We start from the raw sequence: 27,271 nt of genomic DNA on the forward strand, positions 1-27,271 counted from the left end.
TCTTGATCTTCACATCTTAAGTTACTGAAACACAGGACTGCAGTAATGATAAAAGGGTATATTTCATTTGTTATCAAGTTTCAGGCTACCAAGAATCACCTTTTGGCCAATCAGTAAGCCAACAAAACAGCTTATGGCTGTAGTATTTTCTTGAAATATGGTGTGTTCGTTTTTGTAGAACCACACACACCTGTACCTGGCAACTGAATATGCTTATTAAAGAACCCATAGAGCATCACCTGGCCTGGTCTTTGACTTGGAGTTCGTACAGGCATTTTACTAGTGTACACTCTACGATCACCACCATAGTAAACTGGTCATTAATCTTAGAAATCACCATTACAGTTAATGTATTCAGTTATGTTTTTAACTTTGTTTATCAAGCACTGAATGAAAACCTCGTTCGTTCGTTCGTCGTCTTCCGCTTATCCAGGACCGGGTCGCGGGGGCAGCAGACTCAGCAGAGACGCCCAGACGTCCCTCTCTCCAGACACCTCCTCCAGCTCCTCCAGGGGGAGCCCAAGGCGTTCCCAGGCCGGCCGAGAGACATAGTCCCTCCAGCGTGTCCTGGGCCGTCCCCTGGGCCTCCTCCCGGTGGGACGTGCCTGGAACACCTCCCGAGGAAGGCGTCAAGGAGGCATCCGGTATAGATGCCCGAGCCACCTCAACTGGCTCCTCTCAATGTGGAGGAGCAGCGGCTCTACTCCGAGCTCCTCCCGGATGGCCGAGCTCCTCACCCTATCTCTAAGGGAGTGCCCGGCCACCCTACGGAGGAAGCTCATTTCAGCCGCTTGTATCCGTGATCTCGTTCTTTCAGTCATGACCCAAAGTTCATGGCCATAGGTGAGGGTAGGAACGTAGACCGACCAGTAAATTGAGAGCTTTGCTTTTCGGCTCAGCTCTCTCTTCACCACAATGGACCGGCACAGCGCCCCCATTACTGTGGCATCACAGCATTTTTCAGTCATTTGTTTCGATTTTAGTGTGCCTCAACCAGATTTTTAATGGCCTTATGGGGCCCTCCTGTGAAAAATTTCTGGTGGCGCCAATGCTTGGTTTTTATGGCTAACACTAATGCAGACTTAAAAATTATTTCAAACTGATTTAGCCTAAATGAATTATTACTTAATGTAGATATTTTATTTCAAGCAAAATATCAAAATCTGTTGGGATCATTAGTGCTTGATAGAAATGCTTGATAACTCTTTATGACAGTTTATCTATATATTTATGGGAAGGTGTATTCTTATATTTATAGGCTATTTGTTCTGCAAAAAAAGAAGTTGAATTGTGTCATTTAGTTCCATGTTTGATCATTCAGTGCCTCAAATTTAAATACCGTAAGATCTTTACAATTTTTGACATACCAATATTTAACTATTTTAATAATGAAATTAGCTACTTGCCAGCATTCTCTTTAGGTCCTCTTAAAACCTTATTTGTGAAAAATAGTAAAGTATACTATCATAATAAAAGACACATTGATTAGCTCCACCTTCCACATTGTAGTGCTAAACCTCTTTTCTTTTTATTGTTATATTCTTTGTCATGGTTCATTTTTCTATTTCACTTATAATATGGTGATTTGAGTTTAGCTGTCATTTTATATTAGCTGCAGTGATATTTATAATGAGTCCTTTGGGATTTTCTCATCCCATCTGCCCATTTAGCTTATTTCCTTGTGGATCCTTGTTTTGAATTGTGTTTTATTATGTAAACAGTGCAAATAAAGAGCTTGCTAACTAACTAACTAACTAACTAATGTGTTTAATTTGTTATTTATTTTTTATTTAAGTACACAGCTCGGTGTTTGATTTAGAGACAGATAATCTCGCCTCAGTCTCAATTTTGGGTTTGACATTCGGATTCTGGGCCGCACTCCAATCCAAAGGGGGGCAGTAATTAGAGCTGAAAGTGGTTTGCCAACGTCCTTAGAAAGAAGAACACATTTCATAAGCCCTTCCTTGCTCGGCTAACCTTCTTGTAGGTTACTTCCTCTCTGTCAGGGACACAGAAAACATGCAGAGCTGTACACAGCTTTACCGTTCTCTGGCCACGGTAAGAATGAGCATTGTTTCTAACTGGTGTCAGAAGTTGCACCTAAAGGGTCTACCAGCTTGCGGACTTGTTCAAATGAGGCTTTATTTTGACTAGCGGCCTGGGGCTTGCTAACAGCTCAGCTAACAGCCTTTCTCCGGTAAAGTGGCGTGTAGAACTCTTATTGCTTAGTTCTGTGGGAAAGAACCACTGTACAAATGTGTTAATAAGTAAGTTAATATGATATCAATGTCCTTGCAGATTGTGGCATGTTTTTTTTCGTAAGGTTGACAGTTTTGTTGGCGAGGTTTAAATCTGCAACTCTGAATGTGTTGAATCTCAAATCCCCTTTAAAAGCTCCTGTTTTCATAGACCCATAGACTTCTAGTGCACATCTGTTGTCTCTGGACACAAGAACATTCTAATAAAGAAAATATATTATTGCATCGCCCATCCATTTTAGATTGCCTTGAACTTTTTGATTATGAAACTGATCTCTACTCTGATTTTTTGGATGAGCTACTTGTATGTGTTTTTAACTTATGCCTTATTTGCTCATCAGCGAAGTCACCATCTCACCTTCAAGCTCCATGGAGCCACGGCGTTGTCTGTCAGAACATATGCTGACAAAGCAGAAAGTAAGCTAACTGTAAACCTAACTTTTAAATAATGAAAAGGACTATGTGACACTTTATTGTTACAGACGCACTGAGCAGAGACCTGTGGTTTTGGGAAGCTTTGACCTGTTGGTTTTAGCAAATTATTTTTAAGAGCTTTGATTTGCTTTATTGAAAATATTTTTCCTAGCCTTCCCTGCATGAGGGGTCAATAATTAAAAGTAATGAAGAGCCAAGCTCACATCCTGTGTGAAACTGTCGATAAAGCTGGATTTTACTATCATATCACCGGTTGACACATCAAAACACCAAATGGTGCCAACACCATGAAATTATCAGTGAAACGTAACACCGGCGACAAAGGGCAGGTCCTGTTCATAACTTTTATGGACAGGATTTCTAGACGCAGCCAAGGGCTGGAGGGGGTCTGGTTTGGGGACCAGTGGATTTCGTCTCTTCTTTTTGCAGATGACGTGGTCCTGCTGGCTCCCTCTAGCCAAGACCTACAGCATGCGCTGTGGCGGTTCGCAGCCGAGTGTGAAGCGGCTGGGATGAGGATCAGCTCCTCCAAGTCTGAGGCCATGGAACTCGACCGGAAAAGTGTGGCTTGTCCTCTTCAGGTTGGAGGGGAGTTCCTGCCTCAAGTGGAGGAGTTTAAGTATCTCGGGGTCTTGTTCACGAGTGAGGGAAGAATGGAGCAGGAGATCGACAGACGGATCGGTGCGGCTGCCACTGTAATGGGGGCGCTGTGCCGGTCCGTTGTGGTGAAGAGAGAGCTGTCCCGAAAAGCAAAGCTCTCAATTTACTGGTCGGTCTACGTTCCTACCCTCAACCTATGGCCATGAACTTTGGGTCATGACCGAAAGAACGAGATCACGGATACAAGCGGCTGAAATGAGCTTCCTCCGTAGGGTGGCCAGGCTCTCCCTTAGAGATAGGGTGAGGAGCTCGGCCATCCGGGAGGGGCTCGGAGTAGAGCCGCTGCTCCTCCACATTGAGAGGAGCCAGTTGAGGTGGCTTGGGCATCTATACCGGATGCCTCCTGGACGCCTTCCTTGGGAGGTGTTCCAGGCACGTCCCACCGGGAGGAGGCCCAGGGGACGGCCCAGGACACGCTGGAGGGACTATGTCTCTCGGCTGGCCTGGGAACACCTTGGGCTCCCCCTGGAGGAACTGGAGGAGGTGTCTGGAGAGAGGGACGTCTGGGCGTCTCTGCTGAGTCTGCTGCCCCCGCGACCCGGTCCTGGATAAGCGAAAGACGACGAACGAACGAACGTAACAATATCTGAGAGTAAAGCTGCTTTCGCAGTACGTTGTGTGCATAGTTTAGACAATAGATCACAGCTTATTCACCAGCTCTTTTAACTCCATGGTTCTGATATAAAGAATTTGATGCACATTTAGACATATCACTTTAGTTGGATTTCTGCTAATAAAAGTAAGGCCTACTAATGCCATAAATGTAACTGCTGTCGTGTCAATAAGGTTTTCCATTGGTTTATTAAGAAGGGCATAAATATTCTTTGGAATGCCATTTTTTTTATTAAGTATAAATAACAGATTATATAATTTTAAAATTCATACTTCTTTTACATTGTATTATCAATTGACTGATTATTTTAAATCTAAATCTGCCATGGGTAACAATGAACTGTTATTTACTGTTGCAGGTTGATGTTTCAGGCCCTGCTTAAATATATTTTACAAAAATGAACTACGGTTTTACTGTGCTGAAATAAAAAATAACTAGACTTTCCTTGTACAGATAAGTTGTCTTATATGCTCCATGTTTGCTGGTAATAAATGTCCAGGTGTTGCCTCTCCACAGTCGACGCAGATGTCACCGTGGTGGGTTCTGGTCCTGGCGGTTATGTCGCAGCCATCAAAGCAGCACAGCTTGGTTTTAAGGTGAGCCGCCTTCTCATTTATGAAATCTCTTTTTATTTTGACTATATACAACTTTTGATTGTAGATGTGGGTCTAAATGCATTTTTGTTTTAATTTAATACTTTAAAATTTTTTTGATAGACGGTATGTGTTGAGAAAAATGTCACACTGGGTGGGACCTGTCTCAATGTTGGCTGCATCCCCTCGAAGGTAAGAAACAGTTTCATAAAGATTGAGCCATTAGCTTCTCAATAAAGTTCTCAATAATTTACACGTAAATGTAAGAGTGAACTAGAAAGAAACAAAATCCAGGGCGATTAGTGTTAGTTCTGATAGCGGAAACAATGGCGAGAATATTTCATACGTATCCTTATTTTAGTGTACGAAACTTGACTTCAAAAGTTAGTTGGAAAGATTATAACTATGATCATGAAAGATTCATCTACGAATAAAAAATGAAACGAAAATAGTGTTTGGAGATTAAATTAAATCAGATCTAATCTCATTCTTGTGAAAGGCGGGACTAGGTTAAAAAAAAAAATAGCCAATGAGATTCAATCCGTAAGTGGTAGGAAGTGAAAAATGGCTTGCGTCTCGCTTCAGGCGGAGGTCATGTTTCTCCAGCGGAGATTCTCTCCATAGTCTGCAGCGAGAGGCTCTCAGAGCGAAAGGTCACACTGGAAGCAGGTCATCCTGGGGTCACGGCAGAGGTGTAAAAATGTTTTTATTGGCAATGATCTGAAAAGGATTTGCTGTCGTCATGTTAACATCATTATTCGTCATCTTGCCACAGAAAACCTCAGATAATTTCTGGCTGACATACAAGCACCTCATGCTACATTCAATCATTCTGCAATGTATAGATTCATAGAGATTAATAACCGTTTGACATCTCAAAAGTTCAACTATTCACTACATTTTGAACCCCAGATGAGTTAAAAAGATGTTGTGGTTGCAGAGCAGAAGAAAAGCAAACACAGCAGGTGAACTAGCAACGCTAACCAGGACCCACACTGAGATTAGCAGTGCTTGTCGGACGGTTTACTCCAAGACATGCTACTGTCAAGTATCGTTTTCTGCAGCCTGAATATTGAACTGCTAGCTGAAAGTTTCAGTCCATATTATCTAAACAGGGAGTTCTCCAGTGTTTTCTTGTCGACTGTATACATTCTGTGTCACTGTGCACATCAGTGTGCATTAATACTGCAGTGACAATAAATCTATGCTTTATTGTGCAGCCCTAGCCCAGATGGTGCCGACCCCAGAGTGCTGAAGGTCTGTGTGGACCAGCTCTGTGGGATTCACCAGCAGAAGGCTCTAGTACTGTGTAGAACATCCTACCATGTCCAGGATCAATAAAAAACTCAATCATTTGTGCTTAAAGAAATTTGACCTGTTGCTTTGACATCTTACATTACGAAAGTCCAGGAGAGACTTGCGTTGTCCCACCTGGATATGCCAACAAGCATGTTTCAGGATCTCTGTTTATCATCATAGAGCTGCAGTGGAAGATTCCATCATACGCTTGCTTCAACAAACCCACTGTTACCAGGACAAAACGGGCAGCTCTGTGGGGATCATTTCTTTCATTCTTTTTTTTCAATTGCTGTTAACACAGTAAAGCTCAGTTTACTGTCCAGAAGCTCCAGACCACAGTTAGATGCCTCCATAATCGTGCAGATCAAAGACTACTTGACGAACAGACCACAGTTTGTTAGACTCGAGGCTTGTGTATCTTACCAGGTGTTCAGCTGCATAGGAGCACCAAAGGGGGCTGTACATTCATTTTCACGCTTAGAATTTCTATGTTCAGTACGAGTCGGAGACCTGTCATCTACAGAAATACTCAGATGGCTCTGCAGTTGTTGCTTGTGTCTGAGCTGAGTACAGAGAACTGGTGGACTGCTTTGTGGCATGCTGTTGGAACGATCATCTGATCTCGAGGGTAAACAGAATAGGACAGGATTTAGGTTACAGGTAAACAAGAATGTATAAACTATTTCCATCATGGAGATGAAGTTGAGGTGGTGGTGGAGTATAGATGTTTTCACATGGACAGCAGCCTGGACCGGGGATGCAACAGTGATGCTTTAAACAAAATGGGAGACTGTACTTCTTTAGAAACCTTAGGTTCTTCAATGTTTGCAGCAAGATGCTGTGTATCTTCTGTAAGTCTCTTGTGGAGAGTGCGATCTCTTCTGCTGTCCTTGGTTGGGATGTTGGCCTCAGAACCAGCGATTTTATAAAGCTGAGCACGTTGATGAAGAAGGCTGCCTCTGTTCTGGGGATGGTTCTTGAGCTGATTGTACAGAGAATGATTCTTAAGAAGAACATAATGGACAGCCCTGAGCATCCTCTTCACAAGACTGTAATACAATATTTGCACTAATTGAACCTTGTGGTCTTCTTTTGTAATAATATGTAAATATAATAATTCTTCTTAAAATAAAAAGATTTTGATTTTCCATTAAATGTATCTATGTATATACATGTTTGTGTAATGAGCTGCATTAGGATGTTTTTGTAATTTCTTTTAATGAAACTGTATTGAATTGAAGTTTGTTCCTGTTTTTGTTTCTTCAGGCTCTGCTAAACAACTCTCACTTGTACAAGATGGCACATGGCAAAGACTTTGAGAGCAGAGGCATTGAAAGTAAGTCAACTGTAAAATTTCTTTTTTTAACAAATAATGACAACCTTGTGTGTCCTGACGCATTCGTACAGGGTTAGTTTTAAACAGGAGTCAATGCTTATATTACTAATATAAATTTTTGCGGAGTAATATTTGGGAAAGCCAGTCTGTGAGAAGTTGTCTAAAGATGACTCGGCAAAAAGGTCGTCTTTATATCTTTTATCATGTTGCAGATTCTGACAGAGGTTGGGGCTCTGCAGATGTTGTGACCGTTTCAGAGTCCTTTCCCTGCTCACTCAGCCAGTCAACACAGGTGTTTAACACAATGCTAACGTGTCTGACAATGGTCTGTAATTGTAATCTTACATATGAAGACCCATTAAATGTCATAGTAAATCTCCTAAAGGTTCAGATATTGATTCCCAAAAGAAATGTCATTTTGTACTTATGTGCCCATAATGTGAGTATAAGGCATAATTCACTAAATAAACTTCAAGTTACCGTATTTTCCGCACTATAATCCGGAGCGCCTTACATATGGATCAATTGGTTAATTGGTTGATCCATACTGGTTGTACACGGCGCTCTGTCAAAATGTTTCAGTACGACTGGTAAACTACAAAGCCGCACCGCTTGCAGCAATACGGGTACCGTAGTCAGGGGCGTCGCCGAAGTAATAGCGGTAAACACCTGTACTGTGCTTACTCCTAGTCCAACACCACTTGTGTGTGTATAACGACCCCAAAATGGCACCTTTCAAGAGACACGCTTACGATGCTGAGTTCAAACTCAAGGCTGTCAGCTACGCAGTCGAACATGGGAATAGAGCAGCAGCGAGAGAATTCAACAGTTAACGCTACTATATTGTGAATGTACTAACGTTTGATTTAGTGCATCAAACTGTTTCTTTTACGTGTTTACTGAATCAGGGAAAAGTTCCCTTTCACGTTTTAACTAACGTTTGATTTCAACTTCATAGACTCCAATGCATTTGGCTCTATTCAATAGAATTCTATGTAGATGAGACCTTACCATGGGAGTGAATGGAGTTATCAGAACGCTGGTTTGTAGTGTATTAATAAAGTTTGACTGACTGACTTATCTGACTGTTTTGTTGACATTCTCTTTAGCACAGCTCCATCTAGTGGATGCATAACGCAACCCCAGTCAAACGTTTGACTGCAGTAGCTTCTATTCTATGCGCCTTATAATCCGGTGCGCCCTATATATGAAAAAAGTTCTAAAATAGGCCATTCATTGAAGGTGCGCCTTATAATCCGGTGCGCCTTATAGTGCGGAAAATACGGTACCCCTCACAATTCTTTGCAATGAAGGCCAATCATCATACAGTGTTGCCAAACAGAGCATTGTAGAGGAAGGACATGTTGGAAGCTTCTTAATGGCCTGCTCCAAGATGTCAGCCGACAACTTACTTTCTAGCAAAGTGACTGTTAAGAACATTTTAAGACCCCAGTTTGATTCAGGTAAAAGTAGAGTTTAAATGCAAATAGACGCGTAGCACCATTACCCAATGTGCTGTCAACTAATCAGAACCAGACCTGTCAATTTGCAGACTTTAACCAATTTAACAGCTAGGTTTTTTATAGTGCAAGAAATAATAAAATATAAAGCATCCATTAAAACATTTGATGTACTATTCTCTGTAACTTTTATAATTGCACTGAGGTAGGTAATAAAGTGCGTGTTAGCATTCGGCTAGTCACGGTTCTAGCTGTATGTACAAAACTATTCCTGAGTCTGTTGGTTCTTTAATTATCTCTAGCTGCTGTTGGCAGGGCAAGCAGATGTTGGTGTGTTTGTGAACGGTTTCATGCATTGGTGTGGATGTTGTCTAGGGTGCTCTGTAACTTTCTGGTGAAGTACAGTTGCTGCTGGGTCTTCTTAATGACTGTGGTTAAGGTTACATCTGCTGAGATGAATGTGTGGACACCCTCTACAAGTCTCCATTACATGAAGAGTGAGGTCAGGTCTGTTCTCTGTGAACCTGACAGTGATTACTTGACAGTGGTTTTTGTTATGTTCAGCAACTGATTCTTTGAGGAGCACCGCTTTGTCTGCTTCAGTCAGGTTTTCGCTTGGAATCAGCCATGCCACACTGATGTCATCAGAGAATTTTATGATGAACATCTCAGAATGGGTGGGAGTGTAGTCATGCATGTAGGGACAACAATGTAAATCTTTACTGTCTGAAGACCAAGATGTAGTCTCTGAAAACCAGGGTGAGGTGGCGAGGTGTGGAAGCCGTGACTCTAGCCTCTCCTATAGATATGTATACATAGCTGAGATACTGCTGTGGGTCGTAGCTGGGAAGGGGACAGACTTTTATGTGACGTTGTACCAGCCTCTCATAGTGTTGCTGGAACAAATCTGTGTGACAGGGTGCTTATCTTTTAAGACTGTCTGTGGTTTGCTTCTTTGCAACAGTGGTGATTGTGGATCATTTCAAGAAAGATGGAGGAGAGACTGTGACATTTAGAAGTTGAAGATGGAGGTAAAGCCATGGGAGAGCTCTGAGAACTATTCCCAGTTCTCTTTCTGGGCCAGCAGCTTTGTAGATTTTCATTGTCCTGATCACCTGCCTTACATCATGCTCGGGTTAAATATGACCGAGTGGCTGGGTGTTCAACTCCTGGGCCGGTGATATACAGGTGCATCTAAATAAATGAAAATATCATCAAAAAGTTTATTACTGTCAGGAATTCTACTTTTAAAATAATTTAAAAAGTAAAACAAACTCATAGGGAGTGATATTTTTGAAGATTCAGATTTAGTCATTTATTTATTACAGGGACAGTGCATATTAATAACATTTCTGTCAATTTAATTAACATTTAATAAAAATACTATAAAAGCTCAAATGTTATTAGTAACACACAGGCCAACTCAAAAAAAAACTTCAAAGATAATAAAAACAGACACGAGATGAGATGATAGCGGAGCCAGCAAGAGCAGGTCTAATTATAGCCTAATGTTGATAACTCTGATTTTAAACAAGCCATTGCATCCGAAATGCTTTGTAGTCATTTCGATTTCTGATGGTCGTGGGGGTGAGGTTCCATTCAGTAGCAGCTCGAACAGAAAAAGCAGTTTGGCCAAATGGACTAAAAGAATTAATTCAATCTCCCTCGCTGCACCTCTGGTTCTGCTCCGATTAGATGTTTGGATATTAACAAACTGGTGAAGTGGGGGGGATGATAAACCATGACTAGTCTTATAGATAAAACATAGATTTGAATATTTGACCATGTTGTGCCAACTGTGTAGACTGTATTTTTGTAGCATTGGACAACGATGACGCATGTTTGTTCTCTTTTCAGAGTTTTTATAGCTTGTTTATAGAGTGATTGCAGAGGTTTCATAGTTGTAACATCAGCTTGAGACCAGCTAGGTAAACAGGAAGTAATATGGGACAAAATCATAGAATGCTTGAACATTTTTGCTGCCTGTATGGGCAACTGACGACGAATGTGTCTGAAATTACTGAGGTTAAATTTAATCTCATTACAGACCCTTTTTGTCTGATTTTTAAATGACAAATCTGAATCAATTACCACCCCAGATATTTATATTCTGACACAATCTGCAGTGACTTCCAGCTATTTAAAACTCCGAATTGTATTTATTGCAAAATTTGAATATTACATATAAGCAACAAAACCTAGGTTTTTGGATGCAGAAATGTGGGCCTACTGAATTTGTATGGTATAAACCTTCCTGGTAGATTGCTGCACTGAATTTGGACTTATTGAAACACAGTGGGCCATATCTAGCAGATTACTTGGCTTTGAAATTTCAACTTGACCTCAATCAACTTGGGTTCTCCTGATTTCCAAATGAAATCTCAGTAGAGGACTTTAGACCAAACAGCAACAGTCCAGGTCTTTTTAACCATAGCAGATGTAAGACGCTTAGAGGACTTCTCCTCAAGTTCCACCAGCAGATGAATTTAAAATGTTGCCATTGGCCTGTAAAGCACCAAATGATCTTGTGCTGAAATACATTTCTGAGTTATTTGTCAAATATAACAATAAAGGCCCCTCAGGTGATCAGAAATCTGCTTACTTATTGTTCCCAGGACCAGAACTAAAGAACAGGTGGTAGAATTTAGTTTCTATGCTCTGAAACAAACCCACTGAAAACCTCAGGTGTGCAGAAACTGCCTGCCTCTGTAAATAAGGACTGAAAACATTATTATTATTGTTATTATTGCTTGCTGCAGCATTTGATTTAAAGGGGCCAACTAATGAACTATTTCCCAGATGAGTGATTGAAGGGTGAGATTTAAGAATACAATGCATTTTACCATTTGTTTTTCAAGGGTTAAAGGTTTTTGTTGTTTAATGTTTTCCCTTTGATATTTTGTAAGGTATCAGCCATGCCACACTGGTGTCATCAAATAATTTTATGATGAACATCTCAGGGTGGGTGGGAGTGTAGTCATGCATGGAGGGACAACAATGTAAAGCTTTACTATCTGAAGGCCAAGCTGTAGTCTCTGTAAGGTACTTTGGACCGCCTGGTGTAGAAATAGAGCTTAATAAAAATCCTTGTCTTTTTTGCTGCATCTTTCTGTTTAAGCTAAATGCAAAACAACTCAAAAGCCAATTCTACCTTCTCTGTATGTATCTGATGATGATTATCATGATTAATGTTCAAAGCAGTCCTGATTTCAGTGACTGTCTTAATTAAAGGGGAACATTTACTGTAAGCAGGCCAAGATAAGTTGTAGATTTATGCTCATTTTTCTTGTGGTTTTAACTATTTATTAGTTCCACAAAATGATTTTAATGTAATTTGAACATCATCATAAAGGATTTTCTGCATTTTTCTAACATGGTTGAAATTCACACACTTTAAACATCAGTTAGAGAAACATTTTGTAAACTATACAGGAAAATGAACAACCGACATTTGGGATTAGCCTCTTACACAATAAGATAATGCAATAATGATGTTAGCTGACCTTAATGACCTTAATTAGACAGAAATGCTCCATGGTAGCTCATCGTCTCTCTTTCTCTCAGTTTCTGGAATCTCATTAAACCTGGAGAAGATGATGGCTCAGAAGAGCGGGGCAGTCAAAGCGCTGACTGGAGGAATTGCACATCTGTTTAAACAGAACAAGGTAAAGATTTTGTATTTTCTCTTTGCTGCTTCACAGCTAATATATTAGGTACAACTGGTTTTTACTATATGATGTGTCTGTGTTCAGGTAACCCATGTTAACGGTTTTGGTAAAATAACTGGTAAAAATCAAGTGACCGCCACTGCTGCAGATGGCACCCAGCAGGTTATCAACACTAAGAACATTTTAATTGCCACTGGCTCAGAGGTCACCCCATTTCCTGGCATCCAGGTACCATCTCATCTCTAATTCACGTTCAGTTACTAAACTTGCAAGAAGTGTTTGCTCTTTGTCTCATTCTGCGAAATAAACCTTTATTAATGTGTTTTATTAGATTGACGAAGAGTCTGTTGTGTCATCGACTGGAGCTCTGTCCCTAAACAAAGTGCCAGAGGAAATGATTGTAATCGGAGCAGGAGTTATTGGAGTCGAGCTGGTTAGCAACACTTTAGCTTCCAACTTACAGCAACAGTCTTTGCCTCTCATGGTCCACAAGATGCAAAGGCAAGTCCAGCTTTTTTTCTCACGGACATGTCCACATTGTCTTGCAGGGGTCAGTGTGGCAGCGTCTGGGTTCCACAGTAACAGCAGTGGAGTTCCTGGGCCATGTAGGTGGCTTGGGCATCGACATGGAGATCTCCAAGAACTTCCAGCGCATCCTGCAGAAGCAGGGCCTGAAGTTCAAGCTGGGCACCAAAGTCCTGGGAGCCGCCAAGAGGCCTGATGGCAAGATTGATGTGGCGTGAGTCAGCAAGAGGGAAAAGTCTCTTGTGCTTTTGTAATCAATGACTAGTGTTGCATAGTTTGTAACTCTTAGGAGTTTATTGTTGCAGAGTCGAGGCAGCAGCTGGTGGGAAGAATGAGACTCTGACTTGTGACGTGCTGCTGGTCTGCATCGGCAGAAGGCCATACACCGGGAACTTGGGTCTGGAAACTGTTGGTATCGAGTTGGACAACAGAGGTCGTATACCAGTAAACAACCGCTTCCAGACGAAAGTACATGGGTATAACACCTAAGCTTGTCTCGTACTTATCCAGATACATCCATTGTGTGGAGCTGCTTGTTCCTACCTTAGGGCTGTGGGGGAGCTGGTGCCTGTCCCCACCAATCATTGAGCTAGAGGCGGGGCCCTATGGGGCCCTAAGAGCAATTAAAATGAATAAAAAGTTAGTGCTCACATTAAGTAAGTGCATCCACTGACATTTTACTGTTATGTTGCATTCTGGAGAATATCTGTATCAGACTAATGGGATCTATTGAAAGCAGGTCTTATTTACAGAAACCATGAAAATATACTGGTCTCAACACATCTGTTGCTGAGGTCCCAGTACCAGACACACTAGGTGACAACCAGATGCTCTTTAATACCAAAATACTGACCAGAACTGAAAGACCTTAAGCTTAGAGAATAGAATTGCAGCTCAGTACTCTATAGCTGTGTTTGTATTTAGTGTTGTAAATAAGTCTGATTTAAAAACAAAACTGTTATAAATGTTTCTGTTTGTTTTCCCACCAACCCTTTCTTTAGCATTCATGCAATTGGTGATGTGATCGCTGGCCCAATGTTGGCCCACAAGGCTGAGGATGAGGGCATCATCTGCATCGAAGGCATGGCTGGTGGTGCAGTGCACATAGACTACAACTGTGTTCCCTCAGTCATCTACACTCACCCTGAGGTGGCCTGGGTGGGGAAAACAGAAGAGCAGCTTAAGCAGGAGGTGAGGCTGCCTAATGGACATGCATAGAGTAGTTAGTTATGAGCCTGTTTGGTGTCAGAGATGACAACAAAGCTCAAGACTTGAGGTAAATATTGGCCCTCACCGAAAAATTAACTTGTGAGATTCAATAATAATAATAATATATTTTATTTGTAGGCGCCTTTTTAGACACTCAAGGTCACCTTGCATAGTTTAACATAAATACAGACACAATATTAAAATACACAGTAAACATAAGTACAAAATAGGATTTTAAGTAATTGCAATCCCAATGTGTATGCTACTTTAAACAGATGAGTTAAGGAGGGGGAAGGTTGTGGACAGCTTTGAAGGTAAGGAGAAGTATTTTGTAGATGTGAAATGGGATGGGAAGCCAATGAAGCTGTTTTAGAACAGGTGTTATATAATGAATTGAGGGGGGTTCGTATGATGATACGGGCGGCTGAATTTTGAACCAGTTGTAATTATGGAGGGTTTTCTGTGGTATGCCAAAGAGAAGAGAATTACAGTAATCTCAACGACAGGTGAGCAGACTGTGGTCCAGAACAGCAGTGGAGTGAGAGAAGGACGGAAATGATTAATATTTCGAGGATGGAAGTTGGCTGACCGAGTGATATTATTGACATGGGAAGCAAAGGAGAGGGTGCTAATGAGGATGACACCCAGCCTCTTGACCTGAGGGGGAGGGAAAGATGGAGGAGTTATCAATCAGAAGATATAAGGTTAGTATTGATTTAGTGCCAATTAAAAGAAGTTCAGTTTTATTGTAATTTAATTTAAGAACGTTTATGGTCAACCAGCGTTTTATTTCAAGGAGACAATTCGTGAGGGATGAAGGCATAGTAGTGAAACTGAATATGATGCTTATGAATAATATAACCAAGGGGGAGAAGGTAAATGATGAACAACAAGGGTCCCAGAACAGAGCCCTGGGGAACACCTGAGATGACAGGAACAGATTTAGATGTGAATGATTTTAACTGAACAGAGTGTGGCCTGAAAGATATGAATGGAACCAGTTGAGAGGTGTTTTTACAATGGCAAGAGAGGAAAGTGTATCAAGAAGGATGTTGTGTGAAATTGTATTAAAGGCTGCAGTCAGATCAAGCAGAAGAAGTATGGATAATAGACCAGAATCAGCAGCAAGGAGAAGGTCATTGGTGATTTTAAGAAGTGCTGTGAAAAGGACAAAAAAACAGATTGGAATTGTTCATATAAATTATTGCAAGACAGATGAGCATGAAGTTGCAAAGCAACTGTTTTTTCAAGAATTTCGGAAATTAATGGAAGATTTGAAATGGAGCAAAAATTCTTACAGTTATTGGGATCTAAACCAGGTTTCTTGAGCATTGGGGTTACAGCTGCTGTTTTGAGCGTGAGAGGAACAACACCAATGGTGAGGGAATAATGTATTATGTCTGTGATGAGAGGGGACAGAGAAGGAAGGGTAGCTTTAACAAGAACAGTTGGAAAAGGATCTAATTGACAGGTTGAAGATTTTGATTTGTGAATTAATTTGAAGACGTTATTGACTTAAGAGAGGGTGAAGACTGAAAGTGAATTTGTTGGGGCAACCGGAACTGGAACAGATGATACTAAAGCAGCAGTGGGTAGAAGTTGCTCGTGGATATGTGCTATTTTTGAAGAGAAAAATGATACCACAGTGTTACAAAAATCAGAGGAATACAGATGAGGAGGAAGTGAATCAAATGGTTTTGTAATATTTGCAAATGGGGACAACCTCATTTGAACTGATTAAACTGGAATAATATATGGATTTGGTTGCTGATTACATGAACATTATCTCCCTTTAACACTGAACTACTGTTGTTACCAGCATCAAACTAACTTGGTAATATTTCATTGTTCTAATTTTTATCAGGGCCTCTGACAGCGGACATTTAGTTGCATTTTATGCCCATATTTAGGGACGTTCTGTGAGTGTGTGTGCCTATATGTCTTATGCGAGAACTAAGGCGTTGTAGGTGAGAAAATTGCTCTGTTTCCTTGCAAGGTGTCCTGCTGTATGAACCCTGGTAAGACACTCGCTGTCCCATGCTGAATGTCTCTTTTGGTGGCTCTAGAAAATCTGAAAGCAACAAGTAAACACATACTCCATGACAGAGCAGAGATTCTGATCAGAGTGAGATGTATAATCAGAGGATTTTCAAAGATACAACAGTTCATCAAGCACTTGGACGGTTTTTCTAACTCATGCAGATTATAACAATCATTAACATGTTAACTCACCCCTCTATAGATACGGAAAGCAGCCAAGAAACATCCTGAATGACACAGCAGATGTTAAAAGGCAACACATGGATGTAGTAGCTGACTTTGGAAAGAACAGGGGTGTGTGTGTGTGTGTGTGTGTATGCAGCTATTTAAAGACTTGTTCAAATTGAGTCAACATGCGACTTCAGTAATGTTTTCTGCTCATGAACTGTTGAAGGCTAGTGATAAATGTTTTTTAAAAGCTGTTATAATATTTCAGAAATATCTAGCTGCTGTGTTTAAAATATCTTTATTCATAAACCTTTCCATTGACATATAAAATGGAATTTGTCATTACTTAATAATGGCTGTTTATTATGTAATAAAAAGGAATTCTGAATAAGTTTTTTGTTTTTTTAAAATCAACTTAATTTGTTAAATTGATCTAATGGCGCTGTCCTTTTTGTTTCCTCTATTAAGGAGACCAGATCTGCTTTTAAAAAAAGCTACCGTGAAGCAGTGTATAAATACATTCATGCATCTTAATTCTTATCCTGGTGAAACATTAAAGAGTTTTCCTTTTTTTATAGGTATTGAATTTGCCGTTTTTCTGACCAAGTTTGAGAAAGGATGATTTGTGTGTGTAGATGCGAATGGCCTTTAGGTGTAGCTTTTGCCTGCAGGTTTTCATAGATTGTCACTTTTCCTCGCAAAATTCAAAAACTGAGTTATGTAGAAAATGTAACAATACTTTGACCTGACCAGATAAGATGATGATTAAACAGGGTTTAGGACAACAAGACGGGTTGAGATTTTAACAGTAGTTTCAGTAAACCAAGAAAAACCCTGTTATTTTTTTTGTCTTCTCATGTAGAATCAAGGATTGGGAATAATTTCATGTTAGTTTTGACTTTTTTTTAAATGCTGCTGTTGTGAGACATGACTCCATCTAAGGTGGTCCTGATACCCAAAACGGTGATCAACGGAACTTTTCAGTTTTTACATAAACAGAATAAAAGTTTTTTTACACTTCGGATCCTTCTTGGTTGGTTTTTCGTCATGCATTGACACCCAACTTATTTATTTTTAAAATAACGTCATCACTGTTTAGCGTATTTCGCCTGCTTTCGTGACTGCTTTGTGCTCTGGACACTTGTTTTACACTTTATTGTGTTTTACACATTTCTCAAATTCTGACATAAAAAGAAACGTGCCCATTGTGAGCTGCAGAGTATTGAACAAATATGAAGGTGAAATGCAAGTTTGAAAGTTAAAAAATTACATAAACTAATGTATAATATACTCATCTGACTTCCATGTGCCTTATATAGCTTCTGGCTAACAGCAAATGCGGCTTCTTTCGGATTTCCTTAAACGGTTGAAAGAAGAGAAAATAGTCTTTCTTGTCAGTCTTCCATCAAGGCCAGTTTTGTGCAGGGCACCACTGTCAACAATCATGGTCCTCTTGGCAGCTTCCATGATGAATTCTTTACTCGCATGGCCTTTCTAAGTGGATGGCCACGTCTAGGTAGGTTTGCAGCTGTTCCCTTTTCAGATGAGGGTGTGAATTAATTTCTTGATGACCTAACCCAGCTTTAAACTGGTCCACATCCCTGATCTGTCTGGTGTTCCCTGGTCTTCAGGATGCTACAGGAATGTTCTCTAACAAGGCTGAGGCTTTTCAGTACAGCTGTAAAGTTGTTGATTAACTTGCATACCAGGCACTAGGCCAGACTTTGGCAAGGTTTTTCCAGGGATCTATCCTTTTTTTTCTTTTAATCACAGGATGTTCATCCAACACTGCGACTTAGGTTTCGGAAGAGGTACAAACTCGTATCACTAAGAGTTGCTTCAAGTTGTTGGACTTTTACCAGGCAAGAATTTCAAAATGATGTCACAGCCTCACCCACCACCCAAGCATGTGAAATGTAATGTTTAAATCTTTTTATGGACTGCTGCGTGAGATTGGCACCAGCCCCCCAGCTCTTGTTTTTTTCTTGCTTTATTAAACTAAAATCTGTTAAAATGAGGATGTTATTGTTATGTTTTTTCATGGAAAACCTCAGAATGTTCTGATGCTTTTTTATTTTTTTTTATTTTTTTTTTCACTTTTTAAATTATTGTTGGTCAAGTGATGATTACAACCACCACACAGTCATTCCCTTGGTGTAGTAACTCATAGAATGGAGTAAAAGGTCATTCAGATGTCAAATCTGATCATTGTTTGGTTTGCCAATACCTAGTATTTTAATATTAGAATGTTTTCAGCATCATTTCAGAATAAATATCTTCCCTTTTTTCTTCCCAGGGTGTCTCATACAAAGTTGGCAAGTTTCCTTTTGCTGCCAACAGCAGAGCTAAGACCAACGCAGACACTGATGGCCTCGTGAAGATTCTAAGTCACAAGGAGACTGATAGGATGCTTGGAGCGCACATCCTTGGAACAGTAAGGGCTCAGAAATATTAACATTAATAACTATGGACTCAGTGTGTTGTTGCAGGCATCTTCTATCCTGCATTGATTAACCAACTTGTTGTTGAAACAGTTTTTCTGATTAAAAATAAGAGATGGCGCTTAGAAATTTGAAAATCGTGTAAATGTTCTGCTTTTTTTGTGACTTATTTTAGAAATTGAAACTCAAAAATATATCTTAAAGGAGAAGTTGCCGCATTTGCAGTTACCAATACTTTTCCGCACATGTCACGAAAAAAAAAAAAAATTCAATAAACAATTCATACATATATTCATTCAGAAACAATTTTCAAATGTTTCATATCACATTTGAAGCAGTCGCCAAAACTATAGCAGTATATCCACAGGATAACCTAAGCTAACTAACTATAAGCTTTATCAATAAACATACTACATCCATTCATTACAACAGTTTCTACTTTTGAATATTTAGGCTGTTTTGAATAAATTGTTCTTTCAATTCCAGTTTGTAGCGATTCTGATAAACGCCGTTCAGGGAGATCTTAAAACAAGGTTCCTAAGTGAGTTGGTGTTATTGGGACATGTGGGATTAAGATTTAAATGTGGTTTTGTGGTTATTGTCCTGGTTCTTTTATTTAGTCCTGGAATCAGATAGGGGCATCTCTACTAATGCTAAAACAAAATGGTTTCAGCTTTAGTGTGAAAGACTACAGGTTTTCAGTTTAGTAAAAATCAATGAACCTATTCAAGGTTAAAATGTTTGAAGTGTAAACTCTAAACATGGACTATTACAACTAACATGCTTGTTCTGCATGTGGCAAAAGGTTGAAGTGTGTCTGCAGCCTTTTCTATTTTACTCTATTTCCTGTTTATAAAATGAGCCACCTGTTCTGTTCATCTTTGAACCTTAAATTATGAACTCATGTTTATGCACCACCTCCTGATGTCAGTCTTTTGTAATTGATTACAGCTTGTGTTTTGTTTTGTTCTGTTTGGACTGTAGCTGTCTGTACCAGAGTACCAAAAATGTCCCAGGTACCGAATCTACGCTAGAAATCCATCTGTTGCTTGCTTTCTAACAGTTATCCTGTTTGGTAACTCTAGCTTACAGCAAGGAGCCGATGTTGTCAGGTGGCATCAACTTTTAATGAGGGGTTTTCAACCTTAAGCCACAACACTTTTAGTTGGTGGGTTGGTGGTGGCCAGTTTACTGCCATCTGCTCTCCCAGCTTTGCTTCTCTCTTGCCCATCTACTAGAAAGAAGTTTGCTGTCCCATCCTCTAAAAACCTGCTTCGTACTCCTATCTTCCATAAACAGAACTGTTACCTACCATGTTGATTTGACTGTAAGGTTTCTACCGACATCTCGCCAGCCTCCCTTTAATCCACTCAATAAGAAGTTGGTAAGTCAAGGTCTTCCTCTCATGAACCTTGTCCAGCCCTCTTTTTGGAATACCATTGTGACCTAAGTGAAAGGGTGCCACTGGATAACTTAGCATAGCGTTTTTAGCCGTTTATATCACCTAGGTTCTCAGCTGCCATCTGGCCTTGAAGCCTTTTGTCAGTGTTTCTTGATCCGGGACTTAAGCTACTGTGGTTTTGTAGGTCAGTGAGATCTGGATTTCGCAGCAATTGCAGGCATTCAGTTGTCTTTTTTTTTTAGATCTGCTTGTTGCTTCGTTTTCTAGCTCTTTGTCAGGAGAGCAATGACAGATTCTTGAGGACCTGTAGAAGGACACAACCTAGTCCTTGGTACAGGTATGAGGACATCACTTAGGTCACAATTAAAATGTAGCTTACATTAAATGCCTTAATAAATGAATAAAAACATCCAGAGGAATAACTTGGTCTATGCAGTCCAATGAGTTGAAGAATACCCAGAGAAACCAAACAACTGTATAGTTGACTCATGGCTCAGTACACTAGAGATGGTGCTTTAGGTCAAGATTCAAGGGTGTAGCTACATCTTAGGAAAAAAAAACACTTTTGAGGGCACACATTATAGAAAAGTAAGGATGCAAAGCCTTTGTATGGATGTGGAGTTTTGAGATATCTAAAACGTCTAAATTGGGGATAAATAGAACTGTGGATAAGAAAAATGTATCGATTTTGTAGCTGATGTCCAACTGGATAAAATATTGTTGATTAGCTTGTCTTTGATACCTTTTTTAGTATCTGGTTATCTAAGCCTTTTAGCTGACACATTGTAATATGCAGCCATCACAAATGATCTGCGTGTGCAATGAAATAAAAAAAAAAAACAGCAGGGAAAATACAGCTCAGCTCCAGGGCTAGAGGTCAGTAAAACAATGTGAATACGAATTTTTTGACAATCTTAGAATGTGCCTGGGATTAGGGAGAGAAAGCCAATAAGTTAGACGTTTGGAATCTGATCACATGTTTATGTTTCAATGCAGGGAGCTGGAGAGATGATCAATGAAGCTGCGCTGGCCATGGAGTATGGTGCTTCCTGTGAGGACATTGCCCGGGTCTGCCACGCACATCCTGTATGTTCCCTGCTTCATCCTAACTTTACTAAACACTTCAAGGCATCATCCCTATAGCAGACACCTTGCAGTCTTGCAGATGAATAAGATTTTGAGAGGAGAATAATTGTTTAGACATTATCCCCTAACCGTATCTAATTTAAACAGTGATTAGAACTATGCAACATCTGGTAGCAGTCCAAACTCATTTAAAGTGAAACTAAATCACAGATAAACTGTATAAACTGTGGCTTATGGATGCTATCTTTGATGTCTTAGTGCTGCCCTCTTTGGGTTGATCGGTGGCTACTACAGTTGAATTTTCCTATTGGTTCAACCGGTACGGTTTGTTACATGTCTACGTCACAGCCCCAGTTTTGGGTATAAAACCATCTCACTCCGACACACACCCCCATGGCGAGTCAAGAGTAGTTAGCAATGATGCTGATAACGCCACTTTACCACTCAGAAACTGGACCCATTCTGTCCTCCACTGCCTAGGCATTGCTGCCAGTGGAGCCTAGTGGGTTCAGGCCCACTGGGTCCAAAAAGCCTCCTTAAACCTCCAGAGATGAAGGGGATGAAACATCCTCGACCACAAAGGACCGATCCATGGTGGAACTACTCTGATTACTCTCGTCCTTCTGACCACACCCCTGCTTAACCCCCTCCACTAATCCCACTATTGGCCGCTCCCCTCAGTGTCTCTTTGCACTACCCACTTAGGTGGCATTTTTTCAAAATTTGTCTGGGGGTGGGGTTATGATTTTACATCGGGGTGGTTGGGGTTTAAACTTTAAACTACACAGTGAAAGGTTTTAGTTAATGCATTGTGTCTGCACAACATGCTGTAAAAATGTACAGTATGCATGATGACCCCTCTGCCTCGTGCTGCTTTGGAGCAGAAATGTCATTTATTTAATTTTTTTTTCTGTAAATAATGAATCCAAAATCCCAGCCGTAACTTACTTGGATAGAAGGATAAGCCCCTTCTCCACTGAATGTCCCAGGACTTAAATACCTGGGATTTGTGTGCTTTCTGTTTCCACTGTTCTGAAAGGCTGCAGAACATTTATTTAAACCAGCCTAATCATATCTGTGGACGTTGTGAAGAACTGCACTACACCTTCAGTCCAAAATTAAAGAATAATAAAATCAAAAGGAAAAAAAGTTACATATTTTTAAAGCTTTTTTTAGTCTCGGTCCATTATTGAGAAATGATTTACTAAAATTTGGCTTATGATTGAAGAAATTGGATTTATGAATTTAGAATTTGGACAGTAAAATGAGCTGGTTAATAGCATAAAAGTGAGAATTAAGGTTACTGTGAATATCTGTTTAACCAAACACAATATTCTTCCTCAAAAAATCTGGATAAATGTGATCAAAAATAAAATGTGAAAGTCTGCTCTAAAGTTGAAACTCATCAATACCAGAATAAATGAACCATTGGTTTCCTATCAGCTTCACAAAAAGTACAATTTACATTAACAAAGCCTCTGAAGGTAGTGGTTAGCTGGATCGATCCTATGAAGCATTTGTGAGGTCATCAGTTACCACCTCTTCTATTGAATGAGTAGTTGTATTTCATTTTGAATGATTTTTCTCACTTCAAAAAGTAGGAGGAATTTTGCTTTCCTTTCTCTAACCAGTCTTTCCTAGTTCTCATAAATGCCCCCTCCTGTATGCTATCCAGCCTCTATTTTATCCCCTCTCTGTTCGAGACTGGAGAAATCTGTAAGAGAAGCCCATATTCCCTCATTTGTTCACAAAACATAAAAAATAATAGATTATGAGCAGCTTTAGAGTTATACAATTGATTAATCTTTTTCCATTAATCCTTAAATTTGATTGGATCCATAAGCAGGAAAAGTTTAAATAATTACTTTACATTTCATTTTTTACCAAGCTGCTTCAGGCCAGAGTTGTTGCTTTACAACTGCATGATTCAGTTACAATAACTGCTAAACGCAGATTAACACACTTATTTTTCTTTTATTATCATCAGGTAAACTCATATAACTACAGCACAAATGGAGACAAACGTTTTTAGTAAAATTGTGTTTATTAGAATAACAAAGCAGTTAATCAGCCAGCAGGTAGAGGGATTTGATACCCGAACTGTCTAATCATAAGCAAATGTTAACTAATACAATTTAAAAATGTAAAAGAAGATACGTAGACACTGGAGCAGTTGATGGCAGAACACAGGGGTGAAGAGGATCACTGGGAGCTTTTGGGAAACTTCACACAGTCCACAAAATGACAGTGTGATTAGCTGGGCTTTTTACTAACTGTGATTATAAGCTAAGTTTATATTTAAATTGAGATGATGGCAGTTTGAATCTATATGATAGATTTGTGTTTAAAAAAAATAAAAAAATAAAAAAAGAATCTGTCCTGTGCGTTAAGATGACATTTGTTTTGAATTGGCACTATCCCAGAGATGAGTTCTCCACACTGTCTTGCCTTAACTTTAATAGTGATGAATATTCTCCTGAGTGGAGAGAATGTAAATCATCAGCTTTACTGTGGAACAGATATCCAAATAATTTAAAGATTAAAATCTATTTATTATTGAAATGAAACATGTTTTCCTTCATTTGTTATGCATAAACTCTGTACTGTTAGTTTATTAAGGTTGTTAGTTAACAGTTTTACTTTGGGTTAACCCTTCTTCTCGTTTTCCTGTCTCTGTTCTGCCCTCCTCCTGTAGACTGTGTCGGAGGCTTTTAGAGAAGCCAACCTGGCAGCATCGTTTGGCAAAGCCATCAACTTTTGAGGTGCCTGCGGACGCACACTGTCGTTGGACATGGCGGTGGAGAAATAAGATGCTCACAGTCTGCATCCAGACCTTCACTGACTTAAAACCACCTATGATCCCATATCCATCACATCGGCATAATTACAATTAGTTTTATGTTATTTAAGTGTTCCAAAAACAATATTAAAAGGGGTTTTATTGGTAAACAAATGCTGACTTGTGTGATACTGCTTTGTTTTCAGCGCATACTTTAACGTTTCTGTAGGAGAATTTTCTTCACCCGTTTTTGGAACAGGGAGATGGACGATATTTTGAGGTGGTTGCATTCTCTGCTAACCTAAGGAAACAATGTGTTTGTTGGAGTTGTTTTTTTTACTATGTGAAAGAATTGTGAAAAGTCTAATTGGAGCTGGAGCAGAAATATTTGCTATAGATTAAAACCTTTCTATTGTGTCACAGATATTTTACAAAAGTCGTCTCTATGTTTGCACCCGTTCCCCACATGTAAACAACACATTTTTCCAAAATGTTGTCTTCTCCACAACTCTGTTTCGGTCATTATTGACTCTGTTTAGAAAGAGAACTATTGGAGAGGCCTTTCCTGATTGGGTTGTTGACTACGATTGCTCTTCTCATCCAAACCAATAAATACAGTTCCATACATTGTGGCAGTTATTATGGGGTGATGTTTCTATTCAGGTTTATGAAGGTTTCAAGCCAACTGAATACACTTTCTATATCTGCTTGTCTTAAATCTAAATCTTTCTCCCCTGCTGTCAAATCAACACATTAAGATAGTCTGGACATAAAACGGATTGCTTTATTTCCTGTAGAGGGAAACTATGTCAAATGCTCACATAATACAAAGATGTCTTGACTGATGTCATCGGTACAAATGTACAGGCTTTGTTGGTTATTGAGCCAACCAAACGTATGAGGACCCAAGCAGAAAATCATTTGGGGGCACCATCTGGAGTTACCAAAACTTTGAATATTGTGAAAAAGTTGTTTTTTGTCACTCATTTGAGAAAGTGAAAGTTGCATATAGATTCATTAAACGTGAAATATTTTATTTAAATCAAAAATTTTGAGGAGTTTCATAAGGACTGAATTGAGGTTGGAGTTACGCATCAAGAGCAACAACTCATAGACTAATGTTAAACATGGACCACAAATGTTGCACTCCTCATCTCAAGCTACTCCTGAACCAGAAACTGGACTGCCAACCCCCAGTGGCCCAAAGACTGGTTTTCATTTGGAAGGCAAGGTCCCACAGGTTGGAAAAACAGGGAAGAGGCACGGATTCCACGTTGCTTGAGGTCCAGTATGAAGTTTCCACACTCTGATGATCTTGGGTGCCATGTTGTCTGCTGGTGTTGGTCCACTATGTTTTCTAAAGTCTACACTCAATGCAGCCATCTCCCAGGAAATTCCAGAGCACTGCATGCTTTCTTTTCCAGACAAGCTTTGTGGAGATGCTTATTTTATTTTCCAGCAGGACTTGGGACTGACCCACACTGCTAAAGGTACCAAAAGCTGGTACAATGAACATGGTGTTACTGTTCTTGATTGACCAGCAAACTGGCCTGATTTTAACCCCATAGAGACCCCATGGAGTATTGTCAAGAGGAAGATGAGAGACACCAGACCCAACAATGCACATAAATTGAACGCAATTGAAGCAACCTAGGCTTCTATCACACTTGACAAGTGCTGTATAATAAAGTGAAAAGTATGATTAATTTTATTGATCTTATGTTCTAAATGTCTGACAGAGTTTTGGGTTTTCATTATCTGTCAGCCATACTGAGTTTCATATATTTAACTCTAATGAATTTATATAATGTGAGTTTTACTTTTTGACACAAGTGACAAAAATATAAAACTTTTTGCACAATATTTAAATTTGTTTTGACATGTACTTGTATCTGCTTGGTCATTTTTGCTTTCACCAATTTTTTTAACTTAACTTTTAGGCCAAAGCTAAGTTGATCCCAACAGAAGGTTACTTGCTTGATATCAGTCCTCTGACATCAGTTTTTAAATAAACTGCACAAAAAATAAAATGTTAACTAAAATATTTCAGTTTTTTAGTATCTGATTTCCAGGATGATTTAATGAAGCTTTCCTCATCACTGAAGCAAACTTTGTGACACCTTGGGGCCCCCAGCAGGGAGACATAGACAATCACAAAGTTAGCTTGGATTTCCTGATTAATATGTTGGACTTTTCATTTAGTGCATTTAACTTGTTCTTATATCTTATGTACCACACTTAAAATGGAAACATGTAAGAGATACAAAACTATATCAAAATGTTTTAGAAAAAAAACTGAATATATACATCTCACAGACTTTTTAAGGTAACTTCAGTCATTAGTACATTATAAAAAATTTTACTGACTACTTGGACACAAAAAAAGGAAAACGTATTAGGTGCTAAAACGTTTCTGTTTAAAATGAGTGGACATTTTTTCTCTTAGGCAGAAACATGGGACCAGCAGAAACTTACATATTGGCCACTAAAAACAATGATTCTTAAAACTAAAACGTCTAAAGATGTTTTAAGACTTTTTATACACTGGTGTTGTGAAGAGAGCAGTTTGTTTTGTCAGCAGAAGCTGTTCTGCTAGATGACACATGCTCTCATTAAATAAGAAATACAGGTCCTTCTCAAAATATTAGCATATTGTCATAAAGTTCATTATTTTCCATAATATCATGATGAAAATTTAACATTCATATATATTAGATTCACTGCACACTAACTGAAATATTTCAGGTCTTTTATTGTCTTAATACGGATGATTTTGGCATACAGCTCATGAAAACCCAAAATTCCTATCTCACAAAATTAGCATATTTCATCCGACCAATAAAAGAAAAGTGTTTTTAATACAAAAAACGTCAAACTTCAAATAATCATGTACAGTTATGCACTCAATACTTGGTCAGGAATCCTTTGGCAGAAATGACTGCTTCAATGCGGCGTGGCATGGAGGCAATCAGCCTGTGGCACTGCTGAGGTCTTATGGAGGCCCAGGATGCTTCGATAGCGGCCTTTAGCTCATCCAGAGTGTTGGGTCTTGAGTCTCTCAACCTTCTCTTCACAATATCCCACAGATTCTCTATGGGGTTCAGGTCAGGAGAGTTGGCAGGCCAATTGAGCACAGTGATACCATGGTCAGTAAACCATTTACCAGTGGTTTTGGCACTGTGAGCAGGTGCCAGGTCGTGCTGAAAAATGAAATCTTCATCTCCATAAAGCTTTTCAGCAGATGGAAGCATGAAGTGCTCCAAAATCTCCTGATAGCTAGCTGCATTGACCCTGCCCTT

At 39.5% G+C, this 27,271-nt stretch overlaps 1 protein-coding gene across 1 annotated transcript; it reads left to right on the plus strand.

Annotated features, from left to right (window-relative positions):
- The first annotated feature begins 1,903 nt into the window (after positions 1 to 1,903).
- On the plus strand, positions 1,904 to 24,599 carry dldh (dihydrolipoamide dehydrogenase). Its single transcript, XM_047345580.1, has 14 exons — positions 1,904 to 2,058; positions 2,600 to 2,675; positions 4,483 to 4,562; positions 4,683 to 4,751; positions 7,125 to 7,194; positions 12,219 to 12,319; positions 12,407 to 12,550; positions 12,654 to 12,755; positions 12,871 to 13,061; positions 13,153 to 13,323; positions 13,849 to 14,038; positions 18,561 to 18,698; positions 21,104 to 21,193; positions 23,889 to 24,599. The coding sequence occupies exons 1-14, from the start codon at positions 2,020 to 2,022 to the stop codon at positions 23,952 to 23,954; spliced, it is 1,527 nt and encodes a 508-aa protein (XP_047201536.1). The 5' UTR covers positions 1,904 to 2,019; the 3' UTR covers positions 23,955 to 24,599.
- Positions 24,600 to 27,271: the final 2,672 nt, after the last annotated feature.

The sequence above is a fragment of the Girardinichthys multiradiatus genome, chromosome 2, assembly GCF_021462225.1.
Source record: "Girardinichthys multiradiatus isolate DD_20200921_A chromosome 2, DD_fGirMul_XY1, whole genome shotgun sequence".
Classification (NCBI taxonomy): Eukaryota; Metazoa; Chordata; class Actinopteri; order Cyprinodontiformes; family Goodeidae; genus Girardinichthys; species Girardinichthys multiradiatus.